The 15,600-nt window shown below is 40.8% G+C and overlaps 1 protein-coding gene across 3 annotated transcripts in view; it reads left to right on the top strand.

Moving 5' to 3' along the window:
- The window catches only part of EDEM1 (ER degradation enhancing alpha-mannosidase like protein 1), a 33,130-nt gene that overhangs the window by 1,109 nt on the left and 16,421 nt on the right, over positions 1-15,600 (top strand). For all 3 annotated transcript variants that reach the window (XR_001820116.2, XM_037732850.1, XM_017512625.2), the window contains exons 2-5: positions 6,217-6,289; positions 11,156-11,259; positions 13,627-13,798; positions 14,829-15,012. Coding sequence is in view for 2 of the 3 variants with exons in the window: in XM_037732850.1 (XP_037588778.1) it covers positions 6,217-6,289; positions 11,156-11,259; positions 13,627-13,798; positions 14,829-15,012 (533 nt within the window). In the remaining variant the exon portion in view is untranslated. The remainder of the gene's footprint in view (positions 1-6,216; positions 6,290-11,155; positions 11,260-13,626; positions 13,799-14,828; positions 15,013-15,600) is intronic.

Genomic DNA, 15,600 nt, shown 5'->3' with positions numbered 1-15,600 from the left:
ACCAGAAGGGACAGTGGCAGTGCCAAGGGCTGGCTTGGAGGGCTTCCCACTTCTATCTCGAGCCTCTCCTCCGGATGAACATAAACTCAATGAAATCTCCATGCTCCCCGTGTAAACGCAGCTTTAGAACAAGCCTTAACCCCTGCCCCACCTCCATCAGATTTCCACACCCAGGTCTTTTCTATATAAAAATCCAGAAGTTGATCCGGAGAAAGGACTTCTCTTCAAAGGCGGCCGTTGAGTTTGAGGCAGAACGAGGTTACAGCCTGTCTCCTTCACAGGGGCTGCTTCTTAGGCTCAGGCTTGTTAGGTGGTGGGGAGGGATGCTATGTGGCCCCCATTTGAGGTCCAGATACTTGGGGTGAAATTCATTGTATGCTAAATTGACTGTCAGCGTCGTTGCTCTGTACGATCTGTCCTATAAATTCCCCCATTCTGGTGGCGTGGTTGTCAGGGAAGGTCAACCAGTCTTCACAGTCCACCAGCCTTGTTTGCAAAGGCTGAGGTCCAAGGGTCACTTCTGTTGACATCAGAGTCCAAGAGGGCAACACACCCAGCTAAAGACCTCTTACCTGGAGGGAAGGAACGTGCATTGCCATAGACCCTGTTAGTCCAGATAAGTGACTCCCCTTTCCTAGATGGGAGTTGGTTTGCTCAGTGTCTTGGCACTGTCTGGGGCAAGCATTTTCCTTTACCTGGAGGAAAGCAGTGGAATCCAGTCCTTAGGTTCTGATAAAGAAGCCTATAGACGAAACGGACTTGAGTTTTTAAAATGGTTTGGTTACCTAAAAATTTATGTTTTAAATTGCAGTTTGAGAGCATGATTTCTACTGAAGAAAGGGGACATCCCAGGCTAAATTCAAAGGACTGAGCCTTTTGAAAACTGTAGGAAACTGATGAGTTTTTCTTGCTGAACCATAGCATTTATACGTATAAGTGTAGTTTCTTTCTCACTTGGCCTTTCCAGATTTTAAGAAATGTATGAATTATTTGGCTCAATTAACTCGAGGAGACTTTATAAATGTATTTTCTATCTCAGTTTTTTTTGGGGAGGGGAATAAACTTCATTAAATTGTGGTCTTTTTTTGTCAGCCTACATCATGTTTTGTTGTTTTTTCTTTTTAAATCAACATCATTAAATTTTGTAAAAGATCATAAAATCCCACCAGTTATTTTAAATTTATGTTTGCCACTAGCTCCTGCCCATATGCCTACACATTTTTTGCGTAGTTGCAATCATAGTATGTGTACATAGTTTGGATCTTAATTTGTGCTTTTCCACTAGTACACTTGCTATAAGAAGGGAGAGAGCGCTTTCAGTAAGTGCCTTTATTCTTGCTTACAGACTGTTTCTCAGATTATCTTTTACCTGGTGAACTGAAGTTGAAAACAGTTTAACAGGTAATTGTGGTAACACTCTCATTTGAGAATATGATGGTTTGGAGAGTGAGTTGATGACATTTTAATGTTTTTCTTAATGAACCTTAAGAGCACACCTGGAGAACCTTAAGACTCCCTTCCCAGCAAAGTGAGGTGGTGGTTGATTTTTACTTGCTGGAGTTCGTGGTATAATGTGTGCCATTGGCCTTTATTTCAGGATGAAGGCTGCTGATGAGTGTCTTGGTTTGGTTATGCATTGGTTAGGTTATGTGTAAGTTAAGGTCAGGTTTGAGACTGATGTGTTATTGGAAAGAAGGTGTTAGAAGTATTGGGGAGGTTGGGATGGCATTAGGGATGGCTTGTGCCCTGAGTTGGGTGGAGCTGTTGGTTATTAAACCTTTGTTGTCTTTGATGAGGCCAAAGAAGGTTTGAGTAGACTTCTTACACTTGCCACTTACAAATAATAGAGAAGTTAATTTTTTGTACTCTCCTTCCTTTAACTCCTCTCAGGCTTTGCTATTTTTTAAAATATTTTCAAAAAATTTTTATTTTTAGCACATAGTAGGTATATATATTTATAGAGTACATGAGATATTTTGGCACAGGCATGCAATTCGTAATAATCACATCATGGAAAATGGGGTATCCAACCCCTCACGCATTTTTCCTTTGTGTTGTAAACAATCCAGTTATACTTATTTTTAAATGTACATTTAAATTATTGTTGACTGTAGTCCTCCTGTTTTACTATCAAATACTAGGTCTTGAGGAAAGTTTAGAACCAGAGTATGTCATGCTGGCTTTGAAACAGGATAGTACTTCACATCCCCAAACTAATCTATTATAAAAATCGTATTTTGTGTGTGTTTGTTTAATAGACAAAGTCTTGTTCTATCACCCAGGCTGTAGTGCAGTGGCATAATCATAGCTCACTGCAGCCTTGAAATCCTGGGCTCAAGCAGCCCTTCCACCTCAGCTTCCAAAATAGGTTGGGACTAGAGGTGTGTCTCACCATACTTGGCTAATTAAAAAAAAAAAAAAATTCTGTAGAAATGGGGTCTCATTTTGTTGTCTAGGTTGGTCTCGAACCCCTGGCCTCAAACAGTCTCCCCGCCTTGGCTTCCCAAGGTGCTGGGATTATAGGTGTGAGCCACTAAGCCCAGCCAAAAACCTTTCAGATTTTAAAAAATCAAATGTATTCTAATGATTCATTTAATGAGAGTGAATTTGCCATTAGAATATTATATAAAAAGTATACATACAAAATATCGGTGCAAAACACTCTTACCTTTTCTCTCTATTAATATGTACTTCAAGCTTATCTTGCATCAAGTGCATGTGACGTGTGCTTGGGGAGGTGTTTGGTAGCGAGTTAACATGAAGTAAATAAAACCTGAGTACTCTAAAAATAGCAAATCTTTCTAACTTCAGGCAACTATGCAAAGTCCGTTCTTCTCACATCCTCAATTTGAGTTGGAGGTTCCAAATTTAAAGTTTCTTTGAGTAAATGTGGATATTATATTTTTATAATCCTGTGAATGGTAAACTATAGTTCTGGACTTTGCGCACGTGACCCTTCTCAATTTCGTCTCTACTGTATTGCTATTAAAACAACAAAGCAAATCTCAAGCCAAACAAGCACCTGCCCCTCAAATGCTTAGGTACTGCTAGCTTAAGATGGCCTCCTCTACATTCCTGTTTCTTTGAACAGTCCTGCCCTCTTTCAGAGTCAGACTCGTGTTGTTTCTGTGACACCATCTAACTGTTTGAAGGTGATTCTCCTTGATTTACTCACTTCTCCTTTTGATTCCTTTCCTTTGAGCTGTGATTCCACATTTTAACCTTGTTCGAGAATTGAGTGCTGTTGTGTATTCACCTTCGTTTCCCTTTGTCTTATCTCTCCAGATTATCAATCTCTTGAACACAGGGACTGTTTCTTGTATTATCTCTGTGCCTACACCACGCCAGGTAGATTTCTGAACAGCTGTTACATGTTAAGTATACGTGGGAATTTTTTAAAAACACGTATGTTTGATTTTATTAGCTGCATAATAAAAAATTTTCTATCAAAGGCCATGGTTTTCTCCGTCTTTTCTGTTTTGAGGTGAACTTTAAGAATTCACAGAGGGGTGAATGCCATGAACATTTGTACCTGGTGAAGTGGAGCATTTAGTTGTGCAGCTCAGCCCGCTGGTTACAGGGAAAGGTGTTGAGATTCTTGGCTTGATGCACTTAAAGGTATCAGGTTAGGCTGGACGTTGACAATATCTACAAAGAACAAATCCAGAGTCTTACCTGCATAGTGGGCTGGCATATATGGAGTCATAATTAATTTCGTGCTGTTAGGCCAGGAGAGTTTTACGGTGTTTATTTTTTTTTTCCTTCATCGTCACTCCCACTTCCCCCTTATTTTGGCACATTTTGAAAGAGGATGTAGAAATTATTTGGTAAGAAAAAATTTAAAGTGTGCTAATGAATACCCCAGATCTTGGAGTGGATTTGTCTGACTAGAGTGAAGAGAAGGAACCCCATGTTTACTGCAAATACTTTTTTTTTTTTTTCCTGTGGCAACTCATTAATTTTTAGTGACTGCTTGGGCATGGTAAAAGAAATATTTTAAGACTGGGTCTCTTTTAGTTATAGATTAAAAGGCAAAGCACAATAAAACATGCAAAGTAGTTCAGTGCTCACAGTGAGTACCTGCCTTCCATGGGCCTGTGCAGGTGGAGAGAGTGACACATGCCACAGCTCTCGGTGTGACTCAGGAGAGAGGAGTTACATGTGTTTCTCCTGATTGCCATCTAGCTTGGATGCTCTGTGATGAGGGAGCTATTTTCTGATGAGGTGGGCTGTTAAAGCCCACTCTGTTTCTAAGCAGCAGAGCAACATAGTTAAATATTTACACTCAGCAGAACATTCTTGAGTTGGCATAATTGGGTCTGAGGATCTCCTTGTCTCCTTTGAGCCCTTCCTGCAACCCTGGCATTTTTTGTATCCTTCTTGGCTGTCACTTGCCCTTGAGAGGCATATTTGAATCCATAGCTCTCACCTTGAGGGGACCTTTTGCTATCGTGTAAGTTTATTTCCAAAGAGTCAACAAATAGAGGAAACACGTGTGATTTTCCAGCCAAGCAGTTTGCTCGCTTCCCAGCTTATAGGAAATGAGATAGCTATAGCCCCCATATATATCTTGTTTCAAAAAACTGTATCTAAGATTTTACTATGAATTGTTTGCTTTAGGTTAGGTGACATAACAGCATGAAACAAGGCAACTGGAAGGTTCAAGTAAAATCAGACATTGGAGTTGTTATGCTCTTTTACATAAGCCCCATTTCTCTCCAGCTGAGGCACAGGCCTGTCAGAGAACACAGCAAGCCATCACAACATGGGAGGTGCTGTGCACCAGAGGCTTCTCTCACTGGGAAGTGAGATAAGGACCATTAGGGTGACCCAAAGAGCAGATAAAGTGCTCTGGGATACGATGCAAGACTGCAGATATTAATGAATGTTGCTGGAAATAAAACTGGAGCTTTTTTGCTTTGGTTGCTAATAAAATCTTTAAACCGTTGTCTTATGTCTTCTCTTACTATCATTTTTTCCAAGTTTCTGCACTTATTTTCTGGGTTTGTGGGAATGGGACAAAGGAATAAATGAAGCCCCCAGAATTTCTCAAACTGTCCTTTATTGCTTTCGCTAGTTCTTCATCCCTGCTCTTCCAGATGTATTAGTTTTTTGGTTGTGACTTTTTTTTAAGTATTATAAAGGCAGGCCGGGCGCGGTGGCTCAAGCCTGTAATCCCAGCACTTTGGGAGGCCGAGGCGGGTGGATCACGAGGTCAAGAGATCGAGACCATCTGGTCAACATGATGAAACCCCGTCTCTACTAAAAATACAAAAATTAGCTGGGCATGGTGGCGCGTGCCTGTAATCCCAGCTACTCAGGAGGCTGAGGCAGGAGAATTGCCTGAACCTAGGAGGCGGAGGTTGCGGTGAGCCGAGATCGCGCCATTGCACTCCAGCCTGGGTAACAAGAGCGAAACTCCGTCTCAAAAAAAAAAAAAAAAAAAAAAGTATTATAAAGGCATAGCACAGTGCCTGAGGACCTTCACTGTCATTGCCATCCTGACGTTGGTTTCTTGAGGTTGTTTCAGAATGGAAAATTGGTGTTGATTTTTGGGGGTGAGAGGTGTGTGGCAGAAACATTTATGTAGCTCCAGTTACGAAGGGAGAAAGGCCTTAATTCCTGCTTTGGTTTGTGTTAAATGATATCTCAGAATTAATGGAAATAATGGAGACCCTTTGGATGAGACGTTAATGAAGAAATGGTATAAAGAATTCATACCCCTGATCATAGGGCAGATGAGTAATATTGACACTGTAAATGAACGTGTTTACTTCTTTTTTTTGTGTATGATAGGCTGTGGTGTCTAATTTCTGTATTAAAGTATTACAGGTGGGTCGTATGACAAGGGCTCTTCTTCCTAATAATTGTGAAATCAGAGCTTTTTAAAGTTGGACAGGACTAAAGAGATTGTCTCTGGTGGTAAACCTGAATCTCAGAGAGAGGAGATGACTCACAGCCTCGTGACTTCCCATGAGCATTCTTTCCACTCTAGTCCAAGTGTGTCTCTGCAGTTTTGTGACTCGATTCTACTTATGGACACCATAGGAAGTGTTGCTTTTGGGATAGAAAGACCTTTGCCATACTAATTCACCCGTAATTAGTTCCTGAATAAATAAGAGTTGCTGGCGATTATAGTTTTTGATGGGTGTTTAGTTTTATTGTCTTCTCTTTTAAAATAAAGTCCTTTTGTTTAATTTTAATTTTCTTTTTCAGTTCAAATCTGAACATCAATGATGTACTAGGGAACTACTCATTGACTCTTGTTGATGCATTGGATACACTTGCAGTAAGTGTTCACCTTTTTTAAAAAAATTGAGGTGTTTTGGAGTTGATTATCCCTAGTTGCCTCCAGCAATGGGAATTCCAAGGAGCCTGATAAGTGAAAGTGTATTGTTAGCTTTGATAACTGTTACTTATTTTAATGACCTTAATGGGGAGAACAAGAAAAGTGTTGAAGGTTAAATGACGGGAAATGTGATTCCATTAAAAAAAGGAGAAGAAATGTATGATTAATTTTAGGGAACCTATTTTTTTTTTTTTTTCTTTTTTTTTTTTACCAGTTTGTGTCTTCCCTGAAAGAACCTATAGTGAATCTCATTAATATTGATAATTATTCTAGTTGCTATTCCAGGAGTAAAAGAGAGAAGATCTCAGGGTCAGCAGGTACCCTGCTGACCTAAAATACCATCTAGCAGCTACTCACTCTCCCAAGGGCAAACTGGAGCCCTAGTGCCAGTCCTTATGTGGGGCTCTCTAGAAACTCTTCTCTTTTATTTGCTACTTCCTGTTTTGTGGAGCCTCCATGCCTGAGTTGCCATTATGAGTGCTGACATCCTGTGGTTTTGCTCATTGAGTCTGGAGAACTAGAGACCTTTGAGCAGATAGAAGCACCTTGAAGGGAGTGTGGCACTTGGTGCACGGTGCCATGTCTGTGTGCTTCATTTGCTTCACCTTTTGCCATAAAACAGTTTCCAGGGGACTGCATTCCAGCATAGTGTTGTTTAAAAATCTTCTTAGTAAAGGTGATTTTACATCCTCTTTGCTTTCCTTCATTGTCCAGCAAGCCTTTACCATGAGAAAATTCTCATTGCGGTCTAGCCCAAATCTTGTGCCTAATAATTTATTCTTGTTTCTTTTAACATGCTGTAGAAGAGTTTAAAGCTGTCTGTTAGGAGTTAGAATTGGGGCTGCATGTAGTGGCTCACGCCTGTAATCCCAGCACTTAGGGCGGTGGAGGCAGGAGGATCACCTGAGGTCAGGAGTTTTAGACCAGCCTAGCCAACATGGTGAAACCTCTTCTCTACTAAAAATATAAAAATTAGCTAGGCATGGTGGTGAACACCTGTAATCCTAGCTACTGGAGAAGTTGAGGCAGGAGAATCACTTGAACCCAGGTGGCGGAGGTTACAGTGAGCTGAAGTTGCACCACTGCATTCCAGTCTGGGAGACAGAGTGAGACTTCATCTCTCACACACATAACACACAAAGGAATTGGGTAATGTGCTCACCAAGTAGTAGAATTACCACAACTTGGAAGGAGCTTGAGAGATCATTCTACATCATTTTATAAATAAGTAATAGAAATAGGAGTAAGCCCGTGGTCTAATAGGAAATCTGGGATACTGATTTAGCATAATTTAAATTGCAAAGCACGTTAGTTTCCCGATGTCTCCTTCTGAAGTTATGACTGCTGTGTTTCAGTCATTTACCATCAGTGAACAAAATGTGCCCAGACAAGTATGTTTGACCTTAGAACTAATTTGTTGATGATACCAGAGACTGACTCAGCCAACAAGTGTTGCTTAAAGGAAACATCCTAATACTTTTGTATAGCTCATGATGAAAGCTTACTTCTTTTTTTTGTTTTTTTTTTTGAGATGGAATCTCACTCTGTTGCGCCAGGCTGGACTGCAGTGGCGTGATCTCAGCTCACTGCAACCTCTGCCTCCTGCGTTCAAGTGATTCTCCTGCCTCAGCCTTCCGAGTAGCTGGCTTTTTTTTTTTTGCCCCATTTTGTCTTTTTATCCCCCTACCATGCTTGCCACTCTGTTGTTTGCCATACTTTCCCTAACACTTAATGGTGTCTGGTGCTTAGTAGCAGTGCAAGGGTTTGTTCAAAAAATGAATTCCGACTAATTAAGCATTTCGAAACACAGATTCTAAAGGCATTTACTCCCTGAAAGAACAGTTCTGTTTCCAAATGAACTTGAGAACTTCTGTATGTCTGGACCCACTATGAGAGAGCCATAGTGCCCATCAGCATTTTAAAGACTCTGAGAAATTTTACAGTCAAACAGACAAACCCATTTAGCTCGCTGTCCCATTCAGCCTTTTTCAAACATGAGTGAGTGATTCAGAACGTGGTTACTTGGGGTTCTGTAGCTATCTGACCATAATGGTAAACTACAATAGGCAGGAGTTGTTGACTTCCTTCACCATCCTTGCTTGAGTTGAGCTCATGTCAGCACCTGCAGCTTCACCAGATATTGTTGCCGGTAAACATCTATAAGGAAACAGACCCATCTCTGTGGTTTTCATTGTAGAATATCCGGCCTTTAGTGCTTCAGGGTTATTTTTCAGGTGTTACTTCTGTTGAGGTTTTCCTTTTCTTTTGCTAATATTTAAACGGGCTTTAACAGATGTGGTATGGAAACACTGTGAAGATAGCAATCCCCTGACTATTGGATGCAACTTGCAGCATTATTGCATCATTTTCTAAAAAGAAAGAACTGAAACCTAGAAATGTCTGTACTTACTCTGTAGGTCACAGCAAAATAACGATGAGGTGGAAAAAATGTAGTAGACCAATAAATTTTAGGAAATAAGACATACTTGAAAATAGTAGCATCTGATGAAGAAACAAATAGTGTCTCAGTTAATTTAGAAAGTTTATTTTGCCAAGGTTAAGGACACACCCTTGACACAGCCTCAGGAGGTCCTGATGACATCGCCCAAGGTAGTTGGGCACAGCTTGGTTTTAAACATTTCAGGAGACATGAGACATCAATCAATATGTATAAGATGTACATTGGTTTGGTCCAGAAAAATGGGACAACTTGAAGTGGTGGGAGTGGGGTGAGGGGGCACTTCCAGGTCTTAAGTAGATAAAAGACAAATGGTTACATTTGTTTTTTTCTTTTTTGTTGAGACAGAGTCTTGCTCTGCTGCCCAGGCTGGAGTGCAGTGGTGCAATCTCGGCTTACTGTAACCTCTGTCTTCCCATGGGTTCAAGCAGTTCTTGTGCCTCAGCCTCTGAAGTAGCTGGGATTACAAGTGTGTGCCACTATGCCTGGCCAATTTTTATATTTTTAGTAGAGATGGAGTTTCACCATGTTGGCTAGGCTTGTCTGAAACTCCTGGCCTCAAGTGATCTGATTGCCTCAGCCTCTCTAAGTACTGATCTTACAGACCTGAGCCACCCTGCATAGCTGGTTGCATTTCTTTTGACTGTCTGATTAGCCTTCCACTGAATACACAATTTACCTGTGACAAAGGTAGAGGGGATAGTCACTTATGCCTTTGTCTGTCTTAGTGAGTCTGCATTTTTGCATAAATAATAGGGCAGAGGACACAATTAGATATGCATTTTTCTCAGGTGAGCAGACTCAGTTCTGTTCCTTCCTGGCACCTGTGAAGATAAATGATCAATTTACATTGCCAGGGTGAAATTCAGCAGAATCGTTTTGGGGTGAAGATCTTGAGGCCCACAGGACTGTCTTTGTAGATGAATTGTAGGGGACATACATAGCTTTTTTTTTTTTATCTTTGTAGCTATCTTATTTAGGAATAAAAGGGGAGGCAGATTTGCCTATTACAGCTCCCAGCTTGACTTTTCTCTTTGGCTTAGTGATTTTGGGGTCCCAGAAATTTATTTTTCTTTCACAGTATGTCCTTATGTTGTCATTATGGTCCCAGGGTTGTCATAAAATTTTGAGTGGAATGAAATCATTTCGATTCAGGTTAATCTATAAAGTTTGATGCCCAACTGTGCTTCACATAGGAGAGAGTAGCTTAGTGTGACATCATATCTACGCATCCAAAATAGGAATCATAATTCTAGATCAGTTTTTTTTTTTAAAGATATTTTATTGCATTTTAGGTTTTGGGGTACATGTGAAGAACATGCAAGCTTGTTGCATAGGTACATACACGACAGTGTGGTTTGCTGCCTTCCTCCCCATTACCTATACCTGGCTTTTCTCCCCATGTTATCCCTCCCCAACTCCCCACCCTCCGCTATCCCTCCGCTAGTTCCCCCCCATAGACCCCAGTGTGTGATGCTCCCCTCCCTGTGTCCATGTGTTCTCATTGTTCAACACCGGCCTATGAGTGAGAACATGCAGTGTTTGACTTTCTGTTCTTGTGTCAGTTTGCCGAGAATGATGGTTTTCAGGTTCATCCATGTCCCTACAAAGGACATGAACGCATCGTTTTTTATGGCTGCATAGTATTCCATGGTGTATATGTGCCACATTTTCCCTGTCTAGTCTATCATCGATGGGCATTTGGGTTGGTTCCAGGTCTTTGCTATTGTAAACAGTGCTGCAATGAACATTCGTTTGCATGTGTCCTTATAATAGAACTAGATCAGTTTTTAAAAAGGACATAGAGCTGATTATTCATATTTTTTGTTCTTGTGGTCCAAAAGATATTAACTACTATTTCTCAAAATGTTTAGACATCTGGATAACAAGCGACAAGTTCAATTTTCCAGATGTTTTGGTCTCCTGGGAGCCAAGCACCCAAGCTGCTGATTTATTTGAGGAGCAGAGAGAAAGATGTTTTTTGTTTCTTCAGTTTTCTGATTTATTTGTATATCTGCCAGAAGTTTTAGAAACCACAATGCCTGGCGTGTTAGATAAGATCATAGTGAAGTTTGCTGGAGAGTGGAGTCAGGAAGATGAGGAATGCCAATGATTTTACAAGGAATTATTTTCACAGTTTTGTCATTTGTCTTGAGTTGGAGGAAATGGGCCTGCCCCGTGCCGAGAATATATTCTAAGAAATAACTGTGCTTTTCTACCTCATGTTTCTACTCCTGTGACAGCAAAACCACATACAGACGTTTAGATGAAGTGACTGGGCTGCTGTGATGATATAGCCTCAGTTTCATTTCAGGTTGCTGTAATGACCTGTGTTCCTCTTTTTAAAGATAATGGGAAATTCATCCGAGTTCCAGAAAGCAGTCAAGTTAGTGATCAACACAGTTTCATTTGACAAAGATTCTACTGTCCAAGTCTTTGAGGCCACAATAAGGTAAAATAATGAATATTCATAAAATGAATTGAAGACTTCTTTTTGTGTATTTAAGGAGAAAAATTTCCATGAGGGTCTCCTAGCCCCAAGATCCAGGCAGGGAGTCCATATGGAGTCCAGTGTGCATTTTTCATATTCATATCATGTTTATCAAAACTGGAACAATTGTTTCAAAGTAATCACATTCTGGACTGAAGGGAAAGACACATTTATATTTTGTTTTGTTTTTATAGATTAAACTTTTTTTTTTATTTTGAAATGGAGTCTCTGTCACCTAGGCTGGAGGGCAGTGGCACAATCTCAGCTCACTGCAATCTCCACCTCCCAGGTACAAGGGATTCTCATGCCTCAGCCTGCTGAGCAGCTGGAATTACATGCACACACCACCACACCTGGCTAATTTTTGTGCTTTTAGTAGAGACAGGGTTTCACCATGTTGGCCAGCTGGTCTCAAACTCCTGACCACAAGTGATCCGTCTGCCTCGGCCTCCCAAAGTCCTGGGATTACAGGTGTGAGCCACCATACCTGGGCACATTTATGTTTTAATGGGGGTATAAAATAGGTGTCAGTCTAGTACAGAATTTCATTTCATTTCTCTTTATAGTCTGATCGCATTTACTTCTTTCATGATGACCTCGGAAAACCCCTGCCTATTTCTGAAGGAAATGAGAGTTCCCCATCTCACCACCCACAGAAAATCACTGCTTACCATTTTAGTATATTATCCTTGTTAAGTATATCTCTTCTATTTCTCTCTCTCCCTCTCTCTCTCTTTGTTTAGTGCATTGTGATCATGCTCTATACCTAGTATATTGTATATTGATTTCTTTGCTTTAATTTGCTGTCATTATTTTCCTGTTTAAGTTTTTTGAAAATTGTATTACTGCATAACATTCCAGTTAACAGTTGCAATACTTATTTAAAATTAGAATTGTGAAAACCTTTGTTCTAACATATGTCACGGTCTACTTCAGATCATTAGAATGGGACTTTATGAGTCTACAAGGACATAGGTGTAAGCTGTTAGCCTGCTCAGTAGGTCATTCTCTCCTCCTCCTCCTCACCTTGCTTCTTTTCTAGATGTTAAAATGTTGGGGAAGTTCAACAGTTGTTTGGCAGCCAAAACTACAAAAATTACTTAGTAATTGTTGTCTTACCTTTCTTTGTTTTTTTTAAAATTTAAATTAATTTTTTAATTTTTTAATTTTTAGAGCAGGGTCTTGCTCTGTTGCCCAGGGTGAAGTGCAGTGGTGCTATTACGATTCACTACAGCCTTGAACTCCTGGCTCAAACGATCTTCCCACCTCAGCCTCTGAAGTAGCTGGGACTAGAGGCAAATGCCACCATGCCCAGCTTCTGTTTTTTATGAGTGTTTTCCCCAAGTGAAATAAATCAAGAGTAATTTAATAATACTAATAGGCAATATTCTGAGAACAATTAGTACACTCCCTCTTTTTTTCCTTTGTTTTCCTTTTTTTAAAGAGACGGGGTCCTGCTCTGTTACCCGGGCAGTAGCATGCTCATGGCAGCCTTCAACTTCTAGGCTCAAAAAATCCTTCCGCCTCAGCCTCCCAAGTATCTGGGACTACTGGTGTGTGCCACCACGCCTGGCTAATTTTATTTATTTATTTATTTATTTTGAGATGGAGTTTTGCTGTTATTATCCAGGCTTGAGTGCACTGGCGTGATCTCAGCTCACCACAACCTCCGCCTCCCAGGTTCAAGCTATTCTTCTGCCTCAGCCTCCCATGTAGCTGGGATTATAGGCATGCACCACCATGCCTGGCTAATTCTTTGTATTTTTAGTAGAGATGCGGTTTCTCCGTGTTCGTCAGGTTGGTCTTGAACTCCCGACCTCAGGCGATCCACTCGCCTCTGCCTCCTAAAGTGCTGGGATTATAGGCATGAGCCGCCATGCCTAGCCTAATTTATTTTTATTTTTATTTTTAATAGAGACAGGGTGTTGCTTTGTTGCCCAGGCTGGTCTTGAGCTCCTGGCCTTAAGCGATCCATCTCCCTTGGCAAAGTGCTTGGACTATAGGCATGAGCCATTGCACCCAGCCAACTCCCTTTTCTTAATGCTCTAAGATTTAATTTACCAAAATTGTTAATATTTTAAATAGTATTGTTTTTGGTAGCCTCGGATAAATGATTCCCTTTTTCTCTTTTAGTAATATGGTTAACAAAAATCCGTCATGTTTTATTAGAGCTAGAAAGGAATTTAAGAGGCCATTAAGTCAGGTCTCTCTGACGTCAGGCAGTTCTGAGTCTATGTGGATATGAAGGTACTTCTGTCTTTGTGAATTGTATTATGAGCATTTATGAGCAACATGATTGTATTATGTTTTTGTTCTTCCTGTCATCAGGGTTCTGGGAAGCCTCCTTTCTGCTCACAGAATAATAACTGACTCCAAGCAGCCCTTTGGTGACATGACAATTAAGGATTATGATAATGAGTTGTTATACATGGCCCATGACCTGGCCGTGCGGCTCCTCCCTGCTTTTGAAAACACCAAGACAGGAATTCCATATCCTCGGGTGGGTAGACTGGTTTGACCCCTTGTGTTTGACAATTTACTGTCTTCCTGAATTAAAATTCTTTGTTTATTTGGGAGAAGGAGTGGGATGGAGATAGATGAGAAAAGCAGTGTCTTTAGGAGAATTTGGCCTTAAATATGATGTAAATATTTTAAAATTAATTCAGCATTTACTGAGCATCCAACTGTATAAAAGGCAAACAGTCATATATCTGACTTATTCCTTCCCCTTAAGGAATTGATGTTCTGTGAAGTTCAGTATTCTTAAGTTCATTTACATGTGTGATTTATATTCCCTGCTACAAAGCAGTGTGGGGAGTTTGTCTTCATCTCTGATTTGGGTCTGTTTCCCCAGAGATTCTCACATGGTTATTGCGGGAGCTCAGTGAGTGTTCTTTTGAATGCTTCACATGGATCTTTCAAATAGAGCCTGTACAGACCATCGAGTTAGCTGCTGATTTAAATGCCAGGATCTGGAATTAGATTTTATCTTTGTGACATCTGATTTGCCAGGCCCAGAACTCCTCTGGGAATTGAGTCAGCCTTTTAGGTAACTGGCTGAAAATTGCCAGAGCACAGAGCCTTCATGATGAAACTGGCTGTCATATTCTGGCAGTGCCTCCTTTCTCTTCCAGTTGGAGGTTTGTTTAGGTGCTGAGCAGGAGTGAGTTCATAGTGGCTCACTTAAAATTTAGAAGCAATTCTATAGTTTGCCTTGGTATGTAACCCTAAAGCCTGGTGTCTGTGTTACCATGAAGAAAACTTGCTGGAAAGAGACGTTTTAGTGAAGTGTTACAGCCTTTCCCTGATGACTTGCTCCTATTAATAAAGCAAGGCTCTGCTGTTCTTATTGTCTTGTTTGTGTCTTTTAAATTTAATTCCCACATTCACCTCATATATATCTTGGAAGACAGAGGGCTGACTCACTGGTAAGCTTGGTTTATTAGCCGAGTGTAGTCTTTGAGATCCAGCTTTTCAGCCCTGTGGGTTCCTTGAGTTTTGTCATAGTCTTTATCTCTTCCCATCTCCAGGTAAATCTAAAGACAGGAGTTCCTCCTGACAGCAATAATGAGACGTGCACAGCAGGAGCTGGTTCCCTCCTGGTGGAATTTGGGATTCTGAGCCGACTGCTGGGGGACTCCACATTTGAGTGGGTGGCCAGACGAGCAGTGAAAGCCCTTTGGAACCTCCGGAGCAACGATACAGGATTGCTAGGTGTGGCACCTTTGCTCGCCATTGGGACTGTACACCGCTTGGTTCCCTTTCCTTTTACCTTCTCTGGGCTCTGCCCCTTTTTCAGTCTTTAATTCAATTGACAACGCAGAAAGAATTGTATCAGCTCAATCTAATTTCTTTATGTGACCCTTTGCAGAGAGTGAGGCTGGATAGTCTGATGGAAAAGAATAAAGCTTTTGTGTTTGAGGCCTCCCTTCTGATTTGGATCCTCTGGCATATTGGGCTTGAAAATTATTGTTAATGGAAATGCCATAAAAAGAACTGCCTCTGAGGCAGATTTTATTGCTTCAATATAAGATTCTAAATATAGGAATATAGAGTTACTTTGGAGCAGCTTTTTTCCTTTTAAAAATCTAGGCATGTGGTAGTAGATTGAAAGTCCAGATTAAACCTGTATGAGGTGGGGTTTTTCCTCCCTTGAGAATGTTTGGTCAAGGTGTTACTTAAAAATTATTATGGGCCGGGCGCGGTGGCTCACGCCTGTAATCCCAGCACTTTGGGAGGCCGAGGCGGGTAGATCACGAGGTCAAGAGATCGAGACCATCCTGGTCAACATGGTGAAACCCC

Source organism: Cebus imitator, unplaced genomic scaffold, assembly GCF_001604975.1.
Source record: "Cebus imitator isolate Cc_AM_T3 unplaced genomic scaffold, Cebus_imitator-1.0 Scaffold474, whole genome shotgun sequence".
Classification (NCBI taxonomy): domain Eukaryota; kingdom Metazoa; phylum Chordata; class Mammalia; order Primates; family Cebidae; genus Cebus; species Cebus imitator.
The sequence above is the reverse complement of the archived record's forward strand: the minus strand, read 5'-3'. Positions and strand labels throughout refer to the sequence as shown.